The sequence below is a fragment of the Pipistrellus hanaki genome (assembly GCF_964339955.1).
Source record: "Pipistrellus hanaki genome assembly, chromosome: 15".
Taxonomy (NCBI): domain Eukaryota; kingdom Metazoa; phylum Chordata; class Mammalia; order Chiroptera; family Vespertilionidae; genus Pipistrellus; species Pipistrellus hanaki.
In genome coordinates this window covers 3576637-3602545 of record NC_140517.1, presented here as the reverse complement: position 1 = coordinate 3602545, position 25909 = coordinate 3576637, and the positions used below count along the sequence as shown (strand labels likewise).

General features: G+C 49.3%; 1 protein-coding gene across 3 annotated transcripts in view; it reads right to left on the bottom strand.

Annotated features, from left to right (window-relative positions):
* FTO (FTO alpha-ketoglutarate dependent dioxygenase) overlaps positions 1-25909 on the bottom strand; it is a gene marked incomplete at its 3' end in the record, with an annotated part of 206394 nt that overhangs the window by 151629 nt on the left and 28856 nt on the right. For all 3 annotated transcript variants that reach the window (XM_084861263.1, XM_084861264.1, XM_084861262.1), the window contains one exon: positions 544-621. In XM_084861263.1, the coding sequence (XP_084717389.1) occupies positions 544-621 (78 nt within the window). The remainder of the gene's footprint in view (positions 1-543; positions 622-25909) is intronic.

Below are 25909 nucleotides of genomic sequence, written 5' to 3'. Positions count from 1 at the left end.
AATAGACTCGCCCAGGCCGTGGTATTTTGTGGAAGAGCCACACTCAAGGGGCCAAAGAGCTGCATGTCGCTCGTGAGCCGCAGTTTGCCGACCACGGGCCTAGGTAGAGTGAAATAAAGTTTAAAACCTTCCAGGGCCTTGGGAAAGGCCCTTCACTCGGAGCTGCACACAGGGAAGGGCAGTGAACTCTGCAAGTGGGGGAAGGAAATCTCGGCAGCTTTCACAAAGCAGGCAATAGTGTGCAGGGGCGTCTTGAAGAATCAGCCGTGTGGCAGCAGGGTATGCTCTGCAGGAGACACAGAACGAGCAGAAGCCGAGGACGTGGGAAGGAACTGGCCACTGCGCTAAAGCACCAAGTCCCCGGCCGAAAGCAGCTGGGAAGGAAGTGACGTTGCCCTCGGTGACGAGGAGTTACGAGAGACGACCAAATCGGACCATTTCACATCTCAGTTAGCCTCTCCAGACGGCGGTTGCTTCCTAGGTAAACGTACGCAGGGCAAAACGAATCCCTAGAAACTGACAAAGCTATCCCGAAGGCCTTACCTGCTGGTAGAACTCATCGTCTTTGGGGGTCAGATAAGGAAGCCACGTGTCTTCAAGCTCTTCGAAAAGCCTCAGTTTCTGTTTAAAAAGAACAATTATTATTATTGGTGACTGACTAGAAAGTGACCCCATATACAAGAGAGTCCCTTATTGTTCTAATAAGAGAGAGAACACCAAAAAGCATTCAGCCAACTTGAATGTCTAAACTTCCGCAGAGAGCCCAGCAGGTGTGGCCCCACGTAAACAGTGACAGGTCCACCCCACAGGCCAACCAGCACCGGTGGAGGCTGAAGTCTGTTTACAGTTAATTCTGAAGCTAAAATACTACGAAAACGACCACTTCTCGGCTCGGGTGAGACCTGTGTTTCAGACAGATATAAAACATTAGGATCTGGAAGGCTGCATCGAAAAAATAAAATTCTACAAGAATGTTCCCACTCTAAGGGCAAGCAGGAGATGAATGGTCTCCAGCCGCTGGGAATGGGAATGGGAATACTTCGAGCATTAGGACGGGAGGGAATGGGGATCAGGAAATCACTCAACATGAGACCACACGGGTGAAATCTGCGCGTGGCCCTCCCGCCCTCTCTCTCTCTCTCTCTCTCTCTCTCTCTCTCTCTCTATATATATATATATATATATATATATATATATATACATTTTTATTGTTGCTCTGTATGCAACATTTGGGGCAGGGGGACGGGGGGCCATCACAGACCACATAGTAAAGAGGGGGAGACAGCTCAGACCATTTCTTTGTGCCCAACGCCCACCAGCTGGCAGACACACACAGCGTGGAAACGCACGGGGGAGCGGAGGTAGAAGGCCCCGTGTTTAACTGTCAGCTCTGGCTCCCCGGCCTGGTGTCCAGACAAACCACACAGCTGGCCCCACGGCGAACGGCTCTGCTCACAGGGCCTTGCTGTCACACTCGTGTCTAATATGTCAAGCTGCTCACAGATGCCACACGCAAAGTCAGAGAAGATTCAAAGCCTCGGACCTCCCACCGGCAGGAGGAGCACGTGCAGTCCCTCCCAGGAGGACTGTGCCCACGTCCACAGCTCCAGCAGGTAAGGGGGCCGCAGGCACCAGACAGGAAGGAAAACAAATGAAGTGTGTGCAGTGATGGGGGTGTGGGCACCGTTCCCCAATACATACACACACGTGTCCAAGCATCACGTTTTAGTCCTTACACTTACACAATGTTATATGTTACATGTTGATCGTGTGTTACATATTGATTATACGTTACATGTTGATTATATCTCAGTAAACCTGGGAGGGAGGTTTTCTAACAAAATCGAATTAAATATGGAAAAGAGAAATATATCTTAAAACTCCCCAAATATTTGATCCAAGGAGAAACCAAACGAGAAATTAGAAAAGTTTTCAATTGAATAAAAGTGAAAACAAACCACTTAAAAATTGTCTAGGTTGCAGCTACAGCGATATTTACGGAGACATTTGTAACACTAATTCCTATATTAACAAGAAAAATGATTTCAAATCAATGACCTCCTCTTCCACCCCGAGAAAATGAGAAAGAAGAGCAAATGAAATCCAAAGCAGGCAGGTGAAAGAAAATTATAAAAGAGCTGCGTAGGAATCAATAAAATAGAAAGAAGAAAGGAAAATCAATGAAGCCAGAAGCTAGTTGCTGGAGAAATTTAAAATCTCTGGCCAGATTGATAAGGGGAAAAAAATACACTGAAGCCTCAATATACCAACAGAGAGCATCATAAGGAGATATTATGAACTTTATAGCAATACATTTTAGAACCTGGACAAAATAGAAAACCTCCTTGAAAGACACAAATTACCTCAAGAAAAAGATAATCTGAATAGCCCTCAACCGAATAATAAAATTGAATTTGTGTCTTCAAAACTTCCCACAAAGAAAACTCCAAGCACAAAACCTTCACTATTGAATTCTGCCAAACATTTCAGAGAGAAATATCCATCTACATATAAACTCATGCAGAAAATGAATGAAATGCTATCCCCAAACCAAGCAGAATCATCACAATAAAATTACAGGCCAATATCCCCCTCAGGAATAGGAGCGCACAAACTATTAATAAAAATCTTAGCAAATGGAAGCCAACAACCCATAAAGAGGATCATACATCATGGCCGTGTATTACCCCAGAAATGCCGGGGCGGTTTTAGCATTTGAACATCAACATAACTTTCATATTATCCGGCTAAGAGAGAAAAACCACAGGGTCATCTGAATTCCTGCAGGAAGAACACGAGTCAGTACCCAGCGTCAGTCCTGGAGAACGTCTCCATCCTGGTAAACAAGCCCGTGAAAACCACAAGCTAACGTCAGACCCAGTGATGAGAGCCTAACAGATTTCGTCGTGTGATCAGGACAAGGCGAAGATGCCTGTTATCGCTCCTCTGAGCAAGGCTGTACCTAAGAGGAAAGGCAGAAGCAGGATGGAGAGGGTCAAAGTGTGTGTGTGTGTGGGGGGGGGGGGGCGGGCAGGGAGGATGAGAGACATCTGTAATACTTTCAACAATAAAGATTATATATATTGTGTATATATATACCGGTAGTACTGAAGGTTCTAGGCAGTGTAATATGGCCAGAAAAAGAAATGACAGGCATCCAGTCTAGGGGAAAATACAGAAGAGATAAAACTGTCTTTAGCCCTGGCTGGGTGCCTCAGTTGGAGTGTCACCCCATACACCAAAAGGTTGTGGGTTCGATTCCCAGTCAGGGCACATACCTAGATTGTGAGTTCCCTCCCCAGTCAGGGTGCATATGGGAGGCAACAGATCGATCTTTCTCTCTCACATCAATGTTTCTCCCTCTCTCTCCTTCTTCCTCTCCCTCTCCCTCTCCCTCTCTCTCTTTTTAATCTCCCCTTTCTTCTCTCTCTATAAAAAAAAAATCAATAAAAACACATATCCCCGGGGTGAGAATTAAAAAAACAAACAGTCTTTATTTGCGTATGACATTAGCACCTGTAGAGAAAATCCTACAGAATCTACAAAAAAGCAATTAGAACTAATACGTTCAGCAAGCTTGCAGGATGCAATCAAAGGATAGCAAGGTTAAATATAACGTGTCCTCCTTAAGACAGCATTTTTCACTATAATTCATACTTTCCCAAATATTCCTCCAAGTTGGCCGTGGCATTCCATGATCTCCTATATTACTCCTCCAAGGTAAATGTTTTTAAATAACTAAAGCCACAGGTACAGAATATATACTTGAGCTCTTCATGTAATAATCTGAATATCAAACACTATTTGTCTTGCCAACTTGATATGGAATTCCCACCCTTAAATCATTACATTTAAGAATATAGTTCATGTTTCAAAAGGGTGAAAATAAAAGTTTCCTGAAAAGAAAAAGTAGCTATGATGGAAAGCAGCTACACGGGATCTAAAAAGAAATAAAGGGTCAGAGCTGGTTGGGGAAAGGACTGACACAGTGGGGGGAGTGCGGTGTCCACATCTGAAGACGGTGATATTGGTTCCAAAGCAACGTGTGCCTTTAACCAAACAAAATGTTGGATTCCGTAATCAGGGATAATGACTTGGAACAACTCTACCTTCTCCTGACTTCATTGGGAGCCTTGTAAACTAGAATTTCCTTGAGCCACCTCCAAGTATTCGACTGAAAGCAGAGATGATCACTTACCCCAGATTCCTCTTCACGATCATAAGACTGTGATAGAGTAAATGGACACCAGAGCAGGGGCAATACCCTTCCAAACCATAAGAGAGAGATAACAGCTTAATTAAAACCCCTTCAGTGCGACTGCTCCTACACTCTCGCTCCAAGGACCGAAAAGCGCATAATGGAGAGCATTATGCTAACCCCGTGGTCGGCACACTGCGGCTCTCGAGCCACATGCAGTTCTTTGGCCCCTTGAGTGTGGTTTTTCCACAAAATACCATGACCTGGGCGAGTCTATTTTGAAGAAGTGGCGTTAGAAGAAGTTTAAGTTTAAAAAATGTGGCTCTTCAAAGAAATTTCAATCGTCGTACTGTTGATATTTGGCTCTGTTGACTAATGAGTTTGCCAACCACTGTGCTAAGCGAAATAAGCCAGTCAGATGGAGGAAGATAAATATCACATGACCTCCCTCATTGGTGGAATATAATGAACAACATAAACTGATGAACAAAAATAGATCCACAGACACAGAAGTATCAAACAGACCCTCAGTAATGATAATAAAAGTGTAATATCCAAATCAACTAAACGGCCAAACAGCCAACAACCATCCCGATGATCACGCTATGACAACCACTGGCGCCAGACCAGCCAAGGTGGGTGTGATGCAACTGGTCAGGGGCCCGGCCATCACCGTATGATGGCCCTGCAGAGGGAGGCCCAAGCCACCATCTGGCCATTGATCACGGGGGCTCCCAGACTGTGAGAGGGCATAGGCCTGGCTTAGGGGACCCTCCCCCCAGTGCACGAAAGCCTAAGCAACTGTTACGACTGGTCAGCCCATCACTAAGACGACACACTGACCATCAGGGGGCAGACACTCAACACAGGAGCTGCCCCCTGGTGGTCAGTGAACTCCCACAGCCAATCTCCCAGGGCCAGCCAACCTCACATGGTCCCCAACCCCCAGATGGCCAACCTCCTGTGGTCCCTCCCCTCCACTGCCTAACACCCACCCCAGCCCCCCAGCTGGCCAGTCCCCATCAGCCCCGAGCACCAGCCAAGCCGAGGGACCGCACCCATGCATGAATTCGTGCACCAGGCCCCTAGTTTAAGATAAATGCCCAGAATTCCTACTGTCTTGTTTTGCCCTGACCCCTACTATGCTCTGGCTTCTACCAGTGCCATTGTACTCCAAGCCAATGACCACCTCTGTCTGCCAAAATGCAGCCTTTGCCCTTCGGTCATTCGGGAAGCCCTGGGCACAGGCACCTGCCTCACTTCCCTAGCACCCTCTATGCCCTCGGTTTCTTTTTTTATCTTTTCTTTCTTTCTTTCTTTCTTTCTTTTTATAATTGATTTCAGAGAGGAAGGGAAAGATATAGAAACATCAATGATGAGAGAGAATCATTGGTTGGCTGCCTCCTGCACTCCCCACACTGGGGATCGAGCCCGCAACCTGGACGCGTGCCCTGACCGGGAATCAAACCCGGATTCTTCAGTCCGCAGACCTATGTTCTATCTGTGGAGCCACACTGGCTGGGGCTGCCCTCGGTTTCTGTAACGCCTGCTCCCTTCCAGCCTCGAGCCTCTGCTCCCTCCTCCTTAGCCAGTTTCCGATCTTTCTTCCTCGGCCCCGAACACCAGGCATTTCCCACCCTTCCTCCTTTCCTCGCTTTAGATAACTTGCTTCCTTCAGGCAATCTCATCTTCTCAAAATGAGTTCCTTCCAGATAACACTCAAAAAAACCCTCAGCTCCAGCCCAAACCCGCCTTTACAACGGTCTCCGGGATATTACAGGAAAAGTTCCCGCCAGCCCCGGAGACACAGCAAGCCCAGGATCAAAGTTAACGTTTTCCTTTCCCCACTTCCTGAAGTCCATTTCTCCTGCTTTTCATCTTCAGTTCAACGTCATCGCCGGCTAGACTCAGCGCTGGAGTCCGGTCCCCCTGCTTTCCTCACCCATTTCATTCCTGCTGACGACCGGAATGGGCACTTTCATCCGCGCTAACTCCTTTAATCACTACGAAAATCTTAGGAGGATTAGGCAGGCACACGATCCCCATTGTGATGAAGTGAAAACCAAGACTTGGATAAGATACCTGGTTCAAGATCACGGAGCTAGTCAATGTCAGCTGGGCGTTGACCTCACATTTTTATGTGCAAAGTCTGAAACCAGGGATGGTCCAGTTCACAGAGACAGGAAGAAGAATGGCGGGTGCCGGGGGCTGGAAAGAGGGAGGCAGGGGAAGCTCCATGTTTAATGGGGACAGGGTTTCAGTTTGGGGTTAGAACGTTCTGGAGATGGGTGGTGGTGAGGGTTCTATGATACAGGAAGCAAAGAGCGGCGTGACAACAGGAATGGACTCAATGCCACTGAAGTGCACACTTGGAGTGGTTAGGATGATAACTGTTTTTTAAAATATATCTTATTGATTTTTTACAGAGAGGAAGGGAGAGGGATAGAGAGTTAGAAACATCGATGAGAGAGAAACATCAATCAGCTGCTTCTTGCACATCCCCTACTAGGGATGTGCCCGCAACCAAGGTACATGCCCTTGACCGGAATTGAACCTGGGACCTTTCAGTCCACAGGCTGACGCTCTACCACTGAGCCAAACCAGTTTCGGCAAGATGATAACTTTTATGTGATGTGTATTTAACCACAGTTGTTTTTTCTCGTGCATTCCAGACATTATGTTGTGAAGGTCAAAAAGAAAAAGAAGAATCTGAAAGAAATCAAAAAATCAGAAAGTCTGGGGAGAACAGACCAAAAACACACACACATGCAGCTGACATATGAGTCCTAAACGGCAGACGGCCTTCCTCTGTGTCTGAGGCCACAGGCTGTTCTCCAAAGAGGGCGACCGCGTGTGGTTTCCTGGCTGCGTGGGATCAGAGCAGAAGGTCAGCGATGGCTCCTCCGAAACGAGCGCCCTCCCTGGCTGCGGGGCCAGGAAGCCCTCACCCAAGTCCAAGGGCAGCGGCCGGCTGTTCTAGGCTGACTGCGCAGAAGACTCTCCCCCGCATGGGGTTCAAACCACAGCGTCTGAGGGCTCCGTCCGGGGCAGCCCTCTGCAGACACAGGCAGGACTTGTTGCTTTTGGAGGAAGCCTGGCTCGCGGGGTAAACGCTCCTGCCTGGGTGCTCCGAGTCCTGCCTGGGTGCTCCGAGTCCTGCCTGGGTGCTCCGAGTCCTGCCTGGGTGCTCTGAGTCTCTGGGAGACCTCGAGCTCGCGTTGCAGGTCATTGCAGCTCTGCCTGCTGCCGAGATTATACACTGGGCTGTGCCAGCGGTTCCATTTCCAGGGTCTCTCTCTCTCTCATCCGTGAAATCCAACGCAGGCTGAAACCTGGCACACAGTCCTTGCTCAGAGAATAGCTCCACATCTGTATGTATGTCAGTGAATGTCTATGCTAATAAAAGGGGAATATGCTAATTAGACCGGACGTCCTTCTGGGTGTCCTTCCAGAGGAAGCTGAGGCCGGAGCGAAGCAGCCTGGGTCCCGGGTTCCTGCTGGCAGCCAGAGGGATCCGGTGCTGGCAGCTGGGGGAAGGAGGGCCTACTCTTACATGAATTTTCGTGCATCAGACCTCTAGTATACATAAATATATACACACATATACACACACACATATATATATATATATCGATACATACACATTTATATACATACAGATATATGAGTGTATGTATATGTATATCTGTATGTATGTAAATGAGTACACACAAACACATATACACAAAACACAGGTAATAATGAATTGTGCAGGGCTAAAATGAATTTTATAAAGTTTTCATCACTCCAATATATCACAGCTTTCCAAATGTGCTACAGTCTTAAACTACAATATTGCATTTCCAAAATGAAATTTGGCATGTGGTTAATTTCCCCAAACACCTGGTTCTTATTACTGGCACGGTATGCCTGAGTGGGAAAATACAATGAACACAGTGCACTGGCACACTTGCTGATACAGCACGGTGTGCGTCCACGTAGGAGACACACACTTGGGGTCTCCCTACTCCCCCTGAGAGTAAAGATGCAGCCGGTACCGAGTATTTTCCAAGAAGTGAGGGAAATAGAGATAAAGGCAGATCATGAATAAGGTCAATTTTCACATCGAAAGTAGAACAGCACGTTGCCAAAGAGGTGAACAGGACAGGAGGTCAAAAATAAAGAAAAGGGCAAAGATGAAAGAACTTTAAACTTCAGTTAAGAATTGAATGGGGCAGGGCCCACATAGCTCAGTGGTTGAATATCAACCTATGAACCAGGAGGCCAGAGTTCAATTCCAGGTCAGGGCGCATGCCTGGGTTGCAGACTCTATCCCCAATGGGGGCAGAATGCAGGAAGACATTCAATCAATGATTCTCTCTCATCACTGATGCTTTTATCTCTGTCTCCCTCTCCCTTCCTCTCTGATTTCAATAAAAATATATTTTAAGAAGAATGTAAAAGATGACCCATCAGATTATAATTTCCTAAACTGAAGAATCTGTACAGTTCACTCCAGATTCAGTGGTTAGAGACCATAAATGTTGACGAAACATGGCTTGATGGGAAAGAGATGGCCCCATTTTGCTTCTTGTTGACATTCACGCCAACCCTGCTTCTCTAAACAAAGGCAAGGCATTCCTGAGCACCCACAATTTATGGTTCAGTGAAGGAGGGAGACTTGACTGGGACAGGAAGGGAAGGAGCAGCCGGAGAATGGCCCAATCACATGGAATCAGTGTAACACATCTCTGGATTCGCTTGGTCGTAACCCAGCCGCAATGAACAATTCGGTGTCTCCGGCTGGTCCAAGCTCACCACTCATTGCTACGGAGACAACCCTCATTTGCCTTCTCTCTGAAGTTAGATTTTTTTTGGCTTGATTTAACTATAATTTCACTTGACTCACCTCGTCTGTGAGGGACACACCGAACAGTCAAAGATGAAAGATGCTTATATGATTAGTTAAATATACCAGGCGCGCAGATGCAACAAAATGGGTATTGAGAACTCAGGGTTGTCCAAATGCCACTCTCATCAGGAAGAAAACTTTGCTGAGCCCGGCTGGCACGGCTCAGTGGTTGAGTGTTGACCTATGAACCGGAAGGTCAAGGGCACATGCCCAGGTTGGGTCTCGATTCCCCGTGTGGGGCGTGCAGGAGGCAGCCGATTAATGATTCTCCCTCATCGTTGATGTTTCTATCTTTCTATCTCTTTTTCACTCTCCCTTCCTCTCTGAAATCAATACAAATGCATTTTTTTAAAATGTAGCTGACCAATCCTCACCTCTCTTACAGTTTCTCCTGAATTGCAACCCCTCCCCACTGCTCCCCACTTTTCACCGCCCACCATTAGAGAGGTAACTGAGCTGATGGACAGCTTTGGGACAGTTTTCATCTGTGTGAAGCGATGTGCAGCCTCTGAATCCTAACTCTAAATATAGTCTAATTTTCCCCTTTAGTTAGGTTTTGTTTTTTTTAACATAAGGAACGTCACTTTTCTAGTCAATGCCTGGTAATGAACTCCACTTGGCAATTAGCTGTTAGGTCTGTCACAGCCAATTTAGCACCAGGCGGTTATGATACGGAAAGCCCACAGGTGCGATCACTGAGGCCTCCCCTCCGGTTTGCTGGTAGGGCGCCCTGAGTCCCGCCCAGAGGAGCCAATCACCACCGGCGACACGGTGACAGCTCACCTACTTTAGGTCTGCTGAGGGATGCCTGCCTGCCTCCCGGCCACGTCCAGGAAGGGGAACCCTGGAAAACCACAAATCCATACCCCGTGTTCCACAAAGAGGTCTCCTGAAGGTCACGGGTAAGCAAGCCACACTGCCATTACACGCCAAAGTTTGTCAAAGAGCTGACCCAGCCCGGCCGGCGTGGCTCAGTGGTTGAGTGTCAACCTATGAACCAGGAGGTCACGATTAGATTCACAGTCAGGGCACATGCCTAGGTTGCAGGCTCAATCCCCAGTGTGGGGCATGCAAGAGGCAGCCGATCAATGATTCTCTCTCTCTCCCTCTCCCTTCCTCTCTGGAATACTCCTCCCTTCCAGATACTAATATATATATATATATATATATATATATATATATATATATATATATATAGTATATATATATAGTCAATTTGAATATTACGCTTTTATTAGTATAGATTAGTAAGGAGAGTCAGCAAAATTTCACACCCTGGGATGGTCATGCCCAATCCAGTATCCAAATGCCTTGAGCTCCCATCCCTCGATTACTATGAACAGAAACGACTTCCCAAGCATTGCATGCGTCCACCGCTCCGGTTTTCCCAAGGCAAACCACAGGCTCAGAGCTGTACGCCACGGCGCAATGGTGCGGGCGTGCCCACACAGGCCCCAGGGCAAAGGAAACCAAATACCAAGTTCAAGGTGATTAAGGAATCCAGAAATTAGTTAATTTCCCTCATTCAACAAACATTAATAAGAGATTGCAGGAAGCCAAGCACTAGCCTAGTTCCTAAGGAAGTAAGCGCGTATACACACACACACACTCTTACACACACCACACACACACACTCTCACACACATGCACACACACACTCTCTCTCTCTCACTCTCACACACACACACTCACACACACACCACACACACACACACACACACTCATACACACACCACACACACACACACACAGACACACACACACACTCATACACACACACTCACACACATGCACACACACACACTCTCTCTCACACTCACACACACTCTCATACTCACACACACACACACATGCACACACACACTCTCTCACACTCACACACACACTCTCACAAACTCACACACACACACACACTCTCTCACTCACACACACACACACTCTCACACACACACATTCACACACACACGCACACTCTCTCTCTCACACTCACACACACACTCACACACTCACACACACGCACACACACACACTCACACACACGCACACATACACACACTCACACGCGCACACACACGCATACACAAACACACACACACAGGCTCCTCCGGAAGGACCCTGGTCCAGGGCAGAGGTGCCTAACCTGGGTATCTGTCAGAAAGGCCCCATTCTGAGTGTACAGGCATGTTTCTGGGGAGAGAGTCCACAGCTTTTAGTAAATTCTCAAGAGGGGCAGTGATCCAAACTGGAGACACTACAGGAGACACCTGAGGCAAGGTCTCGCTTTCTCTTTTCACACAAATCCCAACCGTGTCAATAGGAAACAGGTTCGAAGACGGTAAGTGCTAAGGCGCAGCCAAGAAGTGGCACGGCCGAAATCTGAACCCTGTCCTGTCCACCTCCAAAGTCTGCACTTTGTCCTCCGTGCCAGGAGCGCTCACACTCTTTCACTGCTTACCGTAAAAATGGGGTGCGGGGGGAGAGCCCGTTTAAAAGACTAAGTCTGGCCCTAACCGGTGTGGCTCAGTGGATAGAGCATCGGCCTGCGGACTCAGGGTCTCAGGTTCGATTCCGGTCAAGGGCGCGTACCTTGGTTGCGGGCACATCCCCAGTAGATGAGTGTGCAGGAGGCAGCTGATCCATGTTTCTAACTCTCTGTCCCTCTTCCCTCCTCTCTGTATAAAATCAATAAAATATATTTAAAAATAAAAAATAATTTATAAAAAATAAAATAAAAGACTGAGTCTGTGGAGCCCCCACGGACCAAGGACAATTACATTAAAGGCAGACGTGAGCCTCCTACTTCCTGGGAGCGGCAGGAGAGGACACTGCAGGGTCTCCACTTCCGCCTCCCCCAGGAGAGTAAGAGGACAGGAGGACAGGACAGGAGGACAGGACAGGAGGACAGGACAGCAGCCCCGCGCGGGGTTCTGACCGGTGTCAGCATCCTCTCCACTGAGAAGGCAGCACAGGCAGCGCCTCAGGCAGCCCCGCCCCGGGCAGGAGTCCGCACTCTGATCCCACCCCTCGCAGTCGCAGGCGGAGGGTTTGTGTACATCTCACTTTCTGAACTTTCCTTCCTCCGGGGCGAACTCTTGGCCCGGACCCCTCATGTTGACAGGAATGGCTGTTTCCATCTCATGAGTCATACGGGGATTTACATAAAAAGGCAACCTGAAAATCGCGGGTCAAACCTGACCGAGTCTGCCGGAAGGAAATTCCACCTGTACGTGGTGGTGTAACAGAAAGAACCCGAGTTTGTGGAATCGGGGTTCCATCCACAGCCCAGGACTGTGGTTTAGTAGCTGTGTGACCGCGGGTCAGGTGCTTTACCTGTCTGAACCCTGATCACACCATTTCTATAACAGGGATGATGCTATTTCACATTTTAATATTAAACGAATTATTAATGAGTGTCTACTTATATCAAGCACTGGCTTAGGCTCTAGGGGTTCATTTGTGAATGTACCAGATAAGGTTCCTTTCTTCATGAAGCTTATTATATTCTAAGTGGAAGAGATAGTAGCTATACAAACAAGAAAAAAAAATTTATAATGATACTAATCTTAAAATAACAATAGCTAACAGTTCTTGAGAACATATAATGTGCCAGAAACTATTATAGGAGATGAGTATTAACTTATTTAATTCTCACAGTAGAGGGACATAACATTATGACATCCACTTCCTAGAGGAGAAAACGGAAGCTCAGAAAGGTTAAGTAACTTGCCCAAAGTCACACAGCCGGTAAGTCACAGGGTGAAGACTGAAACCCAAACCATCTGACGACCAGAACCTCATTCTATGCTGGCTGGAGTGACTGAATGAATACAGAATGAATGACAGAATAGAGGGAGGTTGCTGGAGGCTGGCTGGTCAGGCTAAGCAGGTTAAGACTCATCCCCAGGAGCAGCCAGGCGCACAGCAGAGATCTGGGCAGAGCGCCTCACAGGAAGAAGGGCTGAGGCAGAACCGGCCTGGCGGCTCTCAGGGACAGGAAGGAGGCCAGGAGGGTGTCCGCAGCACAGTGGGCACGCTGGAGGGTGCGGGTGGGGGTGCTGGGGGAGTTCTCGGGTATCCAGAAGCCTTCTCGGCAGGAGCACAAGGATTTCACTCTGTGTGCTATGCAGAGCCCCCGAAGGGCCTCACGCAGGGAGGGGACACACAAAATGGTGACTGACCTTTTCAAAACATGAGTCCATCTGACATGTGGGGAATGGATTGTGAGGGGGAGCGGCTGTGAAAAGAGGAAGCAGGGAGACCCATTTGGGGGTGCAGAAGCCCCCGCAAGGGACAATGGTGACCTGGCCTACCCCACAGTCATAGACGTGGAGAGCAGCCAGTCCACAGGCCCAGGGTACATCTGAGTCCCCAGAAGGACGGGATGGGGATGGACAGGACCCCTGGGAGCGTGTCTGAGGCAGCACAGGCACTTATACGTGGCAATGGCCTTCCCTGCCGAACACTCATGAGGAAGCAGCTTAGGAATCAAACTCCCCATCGGACCCAAATGACTAGCCCGCCCTGACGCCCCTGCCCCCAATTCCTCCGGAGCCTCCAGAGCAAGCGGGGAGCGCACCGGATCCCACACACAATGGAGAATGGATCCATTAAAGGAGCTGCCCGCTCCATTAAAACCGGCTCTGCGTGCCAAGCGCCCGCACAAAGGGGTCAGTCTTCTCCCACAATGAGGACGGTGAGGGGGGCTCACTCGGGTTACACAACCTCCTCCTCCTCACCGGGAGCCACTTAGATGGATTTTTTTTTTTTAACAGAAAAGACAAACTCTTGAGTAAATGTAATAATTGTTTCAATAATGGGCCCCAACCACCCAAGATGTTAAAAAAAAAAAAAAAAAAAAAAAAAAAAAAAAAAAAAAAAAAAAAAAGAAAGAAAGAAAAGAAGAATAATAAGAAGAAAGAAAGAAAGAAACTGGAAAATTGGGATTCTCCTGTTACACGGTCGGTTCACTGCGGCCTCGGATCCGGGCGGCAGTCACACCAGGGAAGGGCGATGCTTGTGGTTGGGGACACCGGACAGTCCAGCAGGGACTCAAACATCTGAAAGAAGGTGGCCTTTCACATGTAAAAAAATAAATATAAGCCAAACCACCAACTAACAAAATAAGCAAAAGCCTGGGAGGGAGGCCGACTGCCTGAAATAATTTTCTTTTTTTTCTTTTTTTAATATATTTTTATTTATTTCAGAGAGGAAGGGAGAAGGAGAGAGAAATAGAAACATCAGTGAATAGAAACATCAATGATGAGAGAGTCATTGGTCAGCTGCCTCCTGCAGGCCCCACACTGGGAACCGAGCCCACAGCCCAGGCATGTGCCCTTGACCGGAATCGAACCAGGGACCCTTCAGACCGCAGGCCGACGCTCTGTCCACTGAGCCAAACCAGCAAGGGCCTGAAATAACTCTCACAGGTTGCCCCAAATAGCTTCTTTTTAGAGAAGCCTTTATTCATGAGTGCCCCGAGCAGGCAGTCCCATGGCGACCTCGGCACTGGCCATTCATTTTTTTTCCTAACAAACGACAAGACCACAATCAACTGGTGTCATTTAAACGTGAAGAATCACTAAAGGCAAAAAGAAATGGAGCCCCGGAATTAGGCCCTGGGCTGAGGGCAAGCCCGGAAGAGGAGAGAGAAGCCCTCCTCTGGACTGCCTGGCCCGGCGCTCCAGAGCAAAGAAGAACTGAGCCTGGGAGAGAGGATCAGTCACACTCCAACTCCATCCTTCACAGCCCCAACTGGCCACCTCTTTCTCATCACTCCAGCACAGGGGTTCGGCGCAGAATCCGCCGAGCGACACTATTTTCATTCTAATACCAGTCGGTACCCGCTGTTTTCACTGTGCTGACTTGGGGAACCCACGGCTCAAAAGAATGGTGGGTAAGATTGCAGGTGCGTTGGCACAAATCAAGCCACTGTATTCTTCGCCACCCAGCTTCCAATAAAAAGGGGGGGGGGGGACCGTCAGTGTCCTTGATGAAGCAGTAAAGATAGTTAATTTTATGAAATCCTGGGAGTAAAGTAGCTGTCTCTTTACCAGTGTGCAGGACAAAACGAGAAAGATGCGTCAAGGGCTTCTGATAAACGTCAAAGCAAAACTATCGTCTCGAAGAACACACCTGTGTGATCGAGTAAAGGACTGGACTGCTCACCTTTTCACAGAATTCCATTTTTACTTGAGAAAATGACCGACAAACAAATAGGGATAATCCAGTTCTGGTAGCTGGCGGATGTGTTCTCAAAACTTAATGAAGTGGGCCTGCCGCTTCAAGGGACCAGATTTGCTGCCTGTGGGAAAACTTGAGTTTTCAAGCCAAAGTTCAGAAATATGGAAAATCTGCATTCGCCACTTTGCACTGTGCAGGTTCCTAATATTTCAGGGACTTTTCTGGTAAGGTCAGTGGTGGTGATATTAAGGAACTAGAGGCCTGGTGCATGAAATTTATACATGGGGGGGGGGGGTGTGTGTTCCTCAATACGGCCTGCATCCTTTCCAATCTGGGACCCCCTCAGGGAAGCCAGACATCCCTCTCACAATCCTGGACTGCTGGCTCCTAACCGCTCGCCTGACTGATTGCCCCTAACCGCTTCTGCCTCCCAGTCTGATCACCCGCGAATGAACGACAACAAGAAGCAGACCCCTGCCAGCCTGATTGATGCCTAACTGCTCTCCTGCTGGCCCGATCGCCCCCAAGTGTCCTCCCCTGCCAGACTGATCATCCTGAACTGCCCTTCCCTGCCTCGACCCGCCTCCTCTGCTGGGACTGGCCTCCTCCGCACCATGCGGAGCCATGGGACCCCCAGGTGTCACGGTGTGGAGCGGCCCACCAGGCCCCACCTCCACTATGCATGTGGCCATCTTCTGATGATGTCGTGCGAGGGCACGGAGGCGTCGTACCAGGGCATGATGCCACCTCGGCTTTTATCATATAGGATGTGGCTTTTGATAATGTTTAGCATGAAATGTGTCCACCTTTGAAAGATCTAACTCAGCGAACTAATAATCTTCCAAATGACTAAAAGCATGCTGCCTCAGATCCTGCATGAGTGAGAGACCCATCCAGAGGGCAACGACAGATGGATGTAAACATCACAGAGAAGGAAAAGGTCACTGAGGTGGTTTCAGATTCTACCCGCCAACTAAACCTCCACGAAGCTAAGACCGGTCTCGCTTTGGTGTCATATCAAAGGAGATCCACATATAACAGCTGAAGCAGCAGCTAAAATACTCCTCTTCCCCGTCCGTGTCCATGTAAGGCTGCATTTTGCTCAGATACTTCAACCCAGCCAACATGTTGCAACAACTGAATGCAAAAGCAGGCATGAGACTCCAATCTATGAAGCCGGACATTAGAGAGGTTCCCAAAACCATAAAACGATGCCACTCTTCTTGCTTTTGTGTGTGTGTGTGTCGAAGATAAGTGGTTACTTTTCGCAAAAAAATCTGTTAACGTGTGGTCAACTCTTCTTGCTGTTTTAAATGACTTAATGAAGAGTTTTAAATTCTTCCATTTTATTTCCTAAAATGGTAAATGTCACTAGATACAGCCCATATAAACGAAAGGTTTGTGGTGTGTGTGTGTGTGTGTGTGTGTGTGTGTGTGTGTGTGTGTGTTTGGGGGGGGGGGGTCCCTCTGTCATTTTTAGCGGTGTAAGTACAAAAGGATCCTGAAGCCAGTAGGCTGAGAATTCTGGCTTCAAGCAAATACCTACTGGCTGCCTTTTCACACCTACCCTGCACAAGCGGAAGGCCGCTGAATGTCTTTGGACTTTAGGCCCATGGGCCTTGCTAATTTGCATGTCAGACTCACTCAGAATCCTTTCTTCCTCCTCCTCCTCCTCCTCCTCCTCTCTGGCAAGAAACCACAGACAAATTCCATGGCTGTTGCACAACCCCCCTTAAGCAGACCGCGCTGCAGCGGCCGGGCCGGAGCGTCCAGCCTCCGCACACGGGGACCAGGAGCTCAGCCCCGGGGCCTCCCAGCCAGGGCCCTTGTCAAAGCCTAAAGCCGCAGCTCACAGCATCCGCCAGCGCTAAGCAAACAGTTCATTTGTCCTTTCACTGAAATGAAAGGGGCAGAAAGCACACAGCTGGGCTCTGCTTCGGCCCCCGTGTTGACCATCCCCTTCTCCCCAAGCAAGTCTAAACCATGAAGAACCGACGACTCCATCAAATCCATAACAAATATTGATACTGTCTACATAAAACAGAGAGGGCATACAGTCCTAAAAAGTAAACTAACCATACAGGTAATTAAAAAAAAAAAATGTCCAAGTAAACAGTGCTATGGATTGCGTGAGAGAGGAAAAAAAAAAAATTCATGCACCAACGCATGAATAGATGGGAAGAAGAAAGTAGGAAATTAAACACAGGCTGTAAGGCAGCAAAGCTAAAAAAGGTAACAAAGCTAAAACTGTGGAAAGGACAGGTCATTAACTACACATCTATCGAGGGTCCACTAAAAGCTGGCTGCTATGCTGGGCAGCAAATGAAACCTGATTTAGAAGTGAAGATGCGTGATTTTAAATATTCTGAGAGCGGGGGGAGTGGTCATATGGATTGGCACTGGGCATCCTTCTCATCTACTATTGTGCTTTCCTATGCTGCAGAGGCTAGAGAGTTTAAAACTACATTTCCCAGACTGCTCTGCAGCTCTGCAGCTAGGGCTCTGGATGAGAATGAGGCTCTAGACGCTACATGGCTCCATGAGAGATTTCTGAGAAGGCAGAAATTAAATGGAGGCCATCTCCTTGCTACTGGGACCTTTTCCGTAGGCAGCAGTCATGGAAACCTTGGAGATTTCTGCAACAGCATTCCAGACTGACCATTCATTTGGAGGTTACCCAATGCCAGGGGTACCTTGCTGTCCCCCGAAGGCAGCCACAGTGAGACATTATTAAAAGGCAACAGGCTAGTCATGGAGCCTGACCCCTGGCCCTGTGGAGTGCAAGGGATTGGCAGCCGCCTGGCCAGCCAGTCGGTTGTGTCTTTCAGAAGCCCGCCTCTAGCGGGCCCGTTTCCCTGGTCCTCCCTCCCAATGACCTTGTGAGAATCTGCTTCCCCGTCTGACAGAGTTTGTTTCCTCCAACTCCATCCGGAGATGTAGGGGGGTTTGAATAAAGGCAGAACAACCCAGAGGAAATACTGGATGTGTACTGCAAAGGACAGAACTAATGCTCGAAAACAGAAGGTCCCACCTCACAATCAACAAAGAAAAAGCCGCTTCGGTTTCTTCAGTGACTGCAACAACGTCTTATATCCGTCCGGAGCTCTGATTCTGAGCAAAAGCATCGGGAAGAGGTGTCACTTCATTTTCCTGGGCATTGGGGAGCAAAGCGGGGGAGGGGTGTCTGATCTCCATCTTAAGCAATGGGACCACCGTGCACAGAGAGGGTGAACAGCCGGCCTGAGGCCTGAGGGGCTCAATGGTCCGACTAAACTATTTCCTGCTTTCAAGCCATTTGCACCAGTTTGGTCTCCATCAGTTAACTCTGACCGCGTTCTAAAGCAAATGTTAAAACTGGGTGGGTGTCGAAACAGCAGGAGTCCAAGAGGGCTTGGAAAGCCACCATGAATGACATAGACAAGCCTAACTCACAACCAGGGAAAAGTGATAGTCATCTCTTCTCCAATGTTAACCTGCAAAGTGGTCCCTACGGCCGGCCCTGGGCTCCCGGGACACCTTCCCACACACACCCCCAGTCCGAGGGGTGGGCGGGGGGCGCCCGATGATGTGGGCGGCTGCTCACTGATTGCTCCATCATTCCGGGAGTTGGAAAATTAACAGTGCTGTGTTTACCCACCTTCACCGGGCCATGACATGAATGCCGGGATGTGTTTCTGTTGCACACAAGTGCGGTCCGAAGAAGCTCGGGAGCCGTTTAATATAAACCCGCCCTGGGCCGTGAGACGGGGGTTCAGCAGTGACCTTCCCAACTATTTCCGCAGAATGCGCGACCCAGCACGTCCCGGAGCGCAGCGGGGATGTGAGGTGTCGGTAAGTACCCCTGTTAGCGAGCAATCCTGCTAATTATTACACCAAATAAGCCCGGCTAACAGGCCGTGGCCGGCGGAGGGGCATGTTCCGGGCGCGGAGTGGCTGCCTCGGGTGGAGAGGAATACATTACACTGTGCCCTCTCCCAATAAAACACTCTCCCTGACACCTCCCGGCCCGGCCGGCCGGCGGGAGCCAGACCAGGAGCGGCCCGGCCCGGCTGCACGGACATGGATCTTCAGTGCCACCTACTGACTGGCACGCTGTAACTTTTGCAGTTTGGGCCTGGGAGCAACTTAATCTGAGAACGTTTTTGGTCACCAAAAAGAGGCCCTGTACACGGTGTTAGCAGTCACACCGCTCTCCTCTCTCCCCAGCTTCCAACAGTCACTAATCTACTTCCTGTCTCTGTGGCTTTGCCCATTCTGGATCTGGAATGGCATCATCCGCAGCCCTTTGTCACTTTGAGCATTACTGTTTTCAACCGTCGCCCACGCTATCGCGGCATCATCCTTTTTATTGCCAAGTACTATCCTATAGTCTGGCTACACCACATGCTGATGACCCATCCATCATCTTTTATTTTTTAATAATCTGTTGATCTTTTTTACAGAGAGGAAGGGAGAGGGAGAGAGAGCCAGAAGCATCTACGAGAGAGAAACATCGATCAGCTGTCTCCTGCACACCCACTACTGGGGATGTGTCCACAACTAAGGTGCATGCCCTTGACCGGAATCAAACCTGGGACCCTTCAGTCCACAGGACGAAGCTCTAATCACTGAGAAAAACCGGTGAGGGCCATCCATCATCTTATAATGGAAAGGTCTGCTTTCAGTTGTGGGCTCTTGTGAATACTGCTGCTATAAACACTCACGCACATGTTTTGTGTGGGCACGTGCTTTCATTCCTCTCAGGTAACCAGAAGTAGAATCGCTGGGCTGTACAGTAACTCCCTCTGTTTAACATTCTGAGAAACCATAAGAAGATTGGAGCAGAGAAGTAACACGATCTGAATTATTTTTTTAAAAAGACTCAGCGTTGGTTCCTGCACGTAGGGAGGCGAGAAAAAGCAGCCGGGAGACTAGTGAGGAAAGAATGGCAGTGGTCCGGAAGGGAGATGCGGGCAGCCTGGAGAAGCGTGGCAGGAGGAGGGGCTGTGAGAAGTGGGTGGGTTCCAAATACGTTCTGAAGACTTCTAGAATAAGGTGACCAGATGTCCCACTTTTGGCAGGACAGTCCCGATTTTTAACAATTTTTCCCACGTCCCACGGTGTTTTAAAAAAGTCCAAAAGATTTAAAAGAATCTTTCCAAAAATCGGGACTTTTTTTAAAAAACACTTAGGGATTCGGGACAAATTGTTAAAAATCGGGACTGTCCCGCCAAAAGCGGGACATCTGGTCACCTTATTCTAGAAGCAGCAGAGCTTGCTCATCGATGAGGGGAGGCCATGAAAGGCAGAGCTAAGGATGTCTCTGTTTATTACTGATTGCTGTTTCATGGGCATGAAATAAATGTTTATTCTGTTCAAGCCATTCTTCAGTATTTTGATACGATTTCTGTTATAGCAATAACCTGCCCCAGCTGATATAAACCCACAGTGCCTGCCCGACACAATGCCTGCAGTCTCACAGATAAATGGCCCCGATTAATGATTTACACCTTCATTTTTTTATTTGTGCAATTACTAATTCCTAATGGAAGTAATAGCTAACACTGCGCGGCAGTTACTATGCACAAGGCCCGGTTATAAATGCTGTGCAGAAATTAACTCGTTTGATCCTCATGATAACCCTTGGTGGTAATGACCGTCATTACCCTCACTTGGTAGATAATGGGACTGAGAGGCGGAGAAAGTGAGTAACCACCCCAAAGTCACACGACTCGTGAGCGGCAGAGCCAGGCCTCAAGGCCAAGCAGGGCAGCCGTGGCACCGAGCCTCCGTCCGAATGCTGCCACTGCGGGCCCAGAGGCAAACGCCTGAACCCGGAGCAGCTTGTCTGTCTTCTTTCCCAATCACAGGACAGCAGGATGGATGGATGTAACACAGAGAAGCACTAGCTCTCATGTCTGTCATGTACTGCTCAGTATCGACCTTAGAGAGAACTTCGGCGCTGGCCGGCGTGGCTCAGTTGGTTGAAGCACATGTTGAGTTCCCCTCACCAATTTTGCTCAGTGGATAGAGCATCGTCCTGCGGACTGAAGGGTCCCGGGTTCGATTCCCAAGTTGCAGGCTCAGTCTCCAGTGGGGGGCGTGCAAGAGGCAGCCGATCCATGATTCCCTCTCATCATTGATGTTCCTCTCTCCCTCTCTCTCTCTCTCTCTCTCTCTCTCTCTCTCTCCTTCTCCCTTCCTCTCTGTAATCAATAAAAAAATGTTTTTTAAAAAGAAGTAACTATTTCACCTCCTACCTCAAGAGGAACCGCAGCCCCACTTCCCAGCATCACCCCAAAGGCGGGCATCCCAGCGGTCATGATGCTGAGTCAGACCCCATTTACATATTCTGTGCCGGGCACTGTACTAAGAATGTCAACATTTATCATTGCTTTCTTTTTTTATTGATGAGAGAGAGAGAGGAAGGGAGAGATAGAAGGATGGGGAGAGAGGGGGGAGGAGAGAGAGAGAGAGAGAGAGAGAGAGAGAGAGAGAGAGAGCGCGAGCGCCAGAGTCCACATATTCATGTCTTCATCGGTTGTTTCTTGCATGTGCCCTGTCCATTGACCGAACTTGCAACCTTGGCTCTAACCAACTAAGCTACCTGGCCAGGGCCTTGGCATCTCTTCAAACTGCAAAGGATTTAAACCTGAGGCCCATCTGGCAGCTAACAAAGACGTTAGGCAGATGCGGAAATGGCCAAAGTCCACCGCCCCCTGTGGGAGTAACCATGTGGAGGAGAAGGGACGGGAGGGCGTCAGGTACCCAGGCCATGTGAGAAAAGGCATAAAACGGCTGTGGTATTCCGGGTGTAGACGGAAATGCCAGCGATGGCTGTGCCCAGGCCTGTGCTGTACGGCGGCTGAGGGAGAAGGCACTGACAGGTCACCGTCGACAGGCGCCAATATCAGCTGTGCATTGCTCTGTAGCAGGCGCTGCTATGCCGAGGGCCTCCGCCTGTATTAACTCACTCACCCCTCAAACCCACCCCGCGGACAATCCCGCCGGATTTTCAGACACGGGGGGGAAAGATGTCTTATTACAACAGAAAGCCAGCACTTTTATAGGGAGCTGTTATTTTTTGAATGATTCCTGGGGATGCCTTATATACTTTAGGCCAGGAAACAATTTATCCCCGGACTGTCGTTAAATTTTTCAAACCGTCCTCAGAAGCCGACTTGTAAACGTGATGGAACCGCGCGCACGCAAAGAAGGAGTCTGCTGGATGCATCACCCGCAGGAGCCGCAGGAAAACCGCTTTCCTGGCGAGGGGCCCCCTGGGCCTCAGCCTGACACCCGGAAAAGAGGCCGCGCCGGCCCTGGGTTTTAAAGGAGACCCATAAAGGGAGCTTTGCTCCGAAGCAGCGTTGGAAAAGCAGGCGAGGAATGCCTGTTACACCATCGTAAGAGGGGGTTTCACGCCAATTCCAAGCAGTGTGTCACCCCGAATCTTCGGGCGAACCCGGGGCGTTGGGGTGATGTCCCAAATCACTGCACCACACGGGCCTCTGCATCTCCGGGACTTCGATCCCCCTGAGAACAAAAGGGTCCCCACCTGGAGGTCAGATGAAGGTAAGGGGCAGGACTGAGCCATCCATCAGGTGAAATGAACGCCCTGGACGGAGCCCAGACTAAACGGGGCCAAGCTTTCCTGAGAACAGCAGCACTTAGCCCCGCGGAGGTCAGCGGCCAGGCCTGACCCGGCGGGGACGTGCCCTGGGCGGCCGGGCCAGAGGCTGCCCTGCAGATCCTCATCAGACGCTTAATCAATAGCATGCCCGCGGACCTGAGCGGCTCCCGCAAGGTCAATACGCCTCTTTTAAGTGGCTATCGTGCCCCTGACCGGCCTGTCCCGGGGAGATGTGGCTCACGGGTGTGTCACCGGCTCCCTCTGCCGGGAAGGAGCGCGCCCGTGGGGCTGGGAGACCGGCTGGCACCGCATCCCGCAGGCAGGAGAGGGGAGGGCACTGCTCGTGGGCCCCGGAGGCAGGGAGGCTTCATCACAGCCTGAGGAGCAACGCTTCGTGCAGAGGAGCGTTCCAGGGCTTAAAGCCTGCGTCTCCGTGCCCGTGGCTCTCCAGATGTGTCCCCAGGAGAGCCGCTGCCGTCACCGCCCCCAGCTGCCCCCTCCTGGGCCTTCCGATCTCGCTAAATGGCCGCCCTCCGGTCCACCAGGCACAAAGGCAGGAGTGACCCTGCATTCCTCTTGGCCTTCCAGTCTTCCAAACCCCACCGGCTAGAATGCATCCTAGATCCTCCTGCTTCTCTCCACCATCACCATCGCCACCTGGGCAGCTCTGGCTCCCTGGTGTGTCTCCCCAGCACCCCTCTGGCCCTCCCTCCAGTCTTCCCCCACGCAGCGCAGCGGCCAGAGGGGCCTCTGTAACATGCAAACCGGACGCGGTCACCCCACACCCACATCCGGCTGGCCCATCTTACCGCCCTCCACGGGTTTCCATCCAGCTGGGAATAAAACTTAAGTCTTCACCACGGCTAAAGGCCCTGATGTGATCCTCACAAGTTCCTTCTCCCTTTGGTCTCCTTTTTCTTAAATGCTGGCCACTGACCTGTTGCTCCTGAAGGCAAAGCCCATCAGCACCTCCATTCAAATCTCTCACCAGAACCCACCTCAGTCATTACCATGCCACACTGTTTATTTCTAATAGACACACGGTGTTATTTATTTGTGATCATCACTATGGTTTACTTGTTACTGTCTTCCTTCCTCTAACAGAATGTCAACCTCCGTGAGAGGAGGCACTTGGGTCTGTGTGTCACCACTGAATCGCCAGAGTACAGGACAGCACTGAGCACGAGACAGGCTAATATCTGCTGGATGAACGCATGGCTGGCACCTCGAAACCTGTTGTTGATACCCATCATGTTAAAAGGATCAGCAAAGGCCCAGCTGGCATGCTTGGGGACCTACCTATGAACCAGGAGGTCACAATTAGATTCCCGGTCAGTCAAGTCATATGCCCGGGCTGCGGGCTCCAACCATAGTGGGGAACTTGCAGGAGGCAGCAGATCCATGATTCTCCCTCGTCATTGATGTTCCTATCTCTCTCTCCCTCTCCCTTCTTCTCTCTCTCACTCTAAAATCAAGAAAAACATATCTAAAAAATAAACATACCAACATTATCTCACTTCAGCTGTTTCCATTTGCGGCTTATACATCCTTTCCCAAACAGGCCTGCACCACATGTCACCGACCCTGGGCCTTCAGACTCCACACGCCTTTACATGCAATGGATTCCTGCGTGACACACGGCACAGGAACTCCTTAGTTCCCTGACGTATAACCGACAGACAAGCTATTACAGCCGCAAAGGGGAGTCCCACCCCCGTTTCCTATCCAACATGATTAACCTTGACTTTACAAGTGACAGAAACTTGTCAATTTAGGTCCATGTGATCATGGGGACAAATAATGTGGGTTAGCATAATGCACATCAAACGCCGGGGAGCTCATGACAGGTACCAGAGGCCACAAAGCCCGAAGACCCTCTTGACAGGCCCGTGTCCACGGTCGTCGATCTGAGCCTCCTTGTTAGCACGCGGGCTGGTGCTTCCTGTGACCACTGCAAAGCAGAGACACGACCTAAAAATACCTCCCAGACACAGCCTGCGGGTGCGTGTGGTTTTCTTTTTACAGAGATCATGAGTAAAATTAAATTTAATTAATTGTCAAGTTTTATTCGCCAGCAATAGGTATTTTCAATAATGCGATCACATCTAAAAAGGCTTACCTCTGTAGGAAACATTTACATACAAAATACTGGGCAGAGGGGGCAGAAGAAAGTGGTTCGTGTTAGTCCTTCTCTATATCGGAAGATCCTAGAAATCCTCTAAGCACATCAGCTCAGATAAACATCTTCCGAGCCTTTTCTAAGTACGCCTTCCGACACTTCTTCCTTCCGTTATCTGTCTCTGCGGGCGGTTATTAAGTAAACTCACCTCGGGACAATTGAAAATGATGGGAAGAGAAATATATCACAAATTCTGGGCGAAAGTAAGAGCAAATTAGGCTACTTGGTGCTTTGCTATTTAAGATTATTTTTACAGATAATAAAATGAGGGCTGCTCGATCGTGTCCAATCACGAGATGTTGGTTAAATTAAATGTTAAGCTTGTGGCACGAAACTGTGTCTTTTTAGTCTCTCTTAAGGACTGATTAAAACTTGGCTCAGCCCTGGCAGGGTAGCTCAGTTGATTCGAGTGTTGTACACATACACCAAGGCTGTGGGTTCGATCCTGGGTCAGGATACATAGAGGAATCAGCCAATGAATGTATAAATGGCTGGAACAACAAATCTCGTGCGCGCTCTCTCTCTCTCTCTCTCTCTCTCTCTCTCTCTCTCTCCCCCACCCCAACACACACACCTTCCTCTCTCGAAAATAAATTAAAAAATAAAACATAAAAAGCTTGGCTCTTCATAAGGTCTACAAGAGCAGCCTTGCTTTTGTGAAAAGCTCCCGCAAACAACAAAATACCAACAAATCAATCCTCTTCTTCTCGCTCCTTAGCTGCCTTTCTTCCTTTCTTTCCCTCTCTCTTTTTTTATTTTCCTGTTTTGCTTTTAAGATCAGAGAGTGTGAGTTGTATGGCGTCAGGTTCAACCCCAAACGATAAAAACCCACAGGCTCCTGCCTCCCCA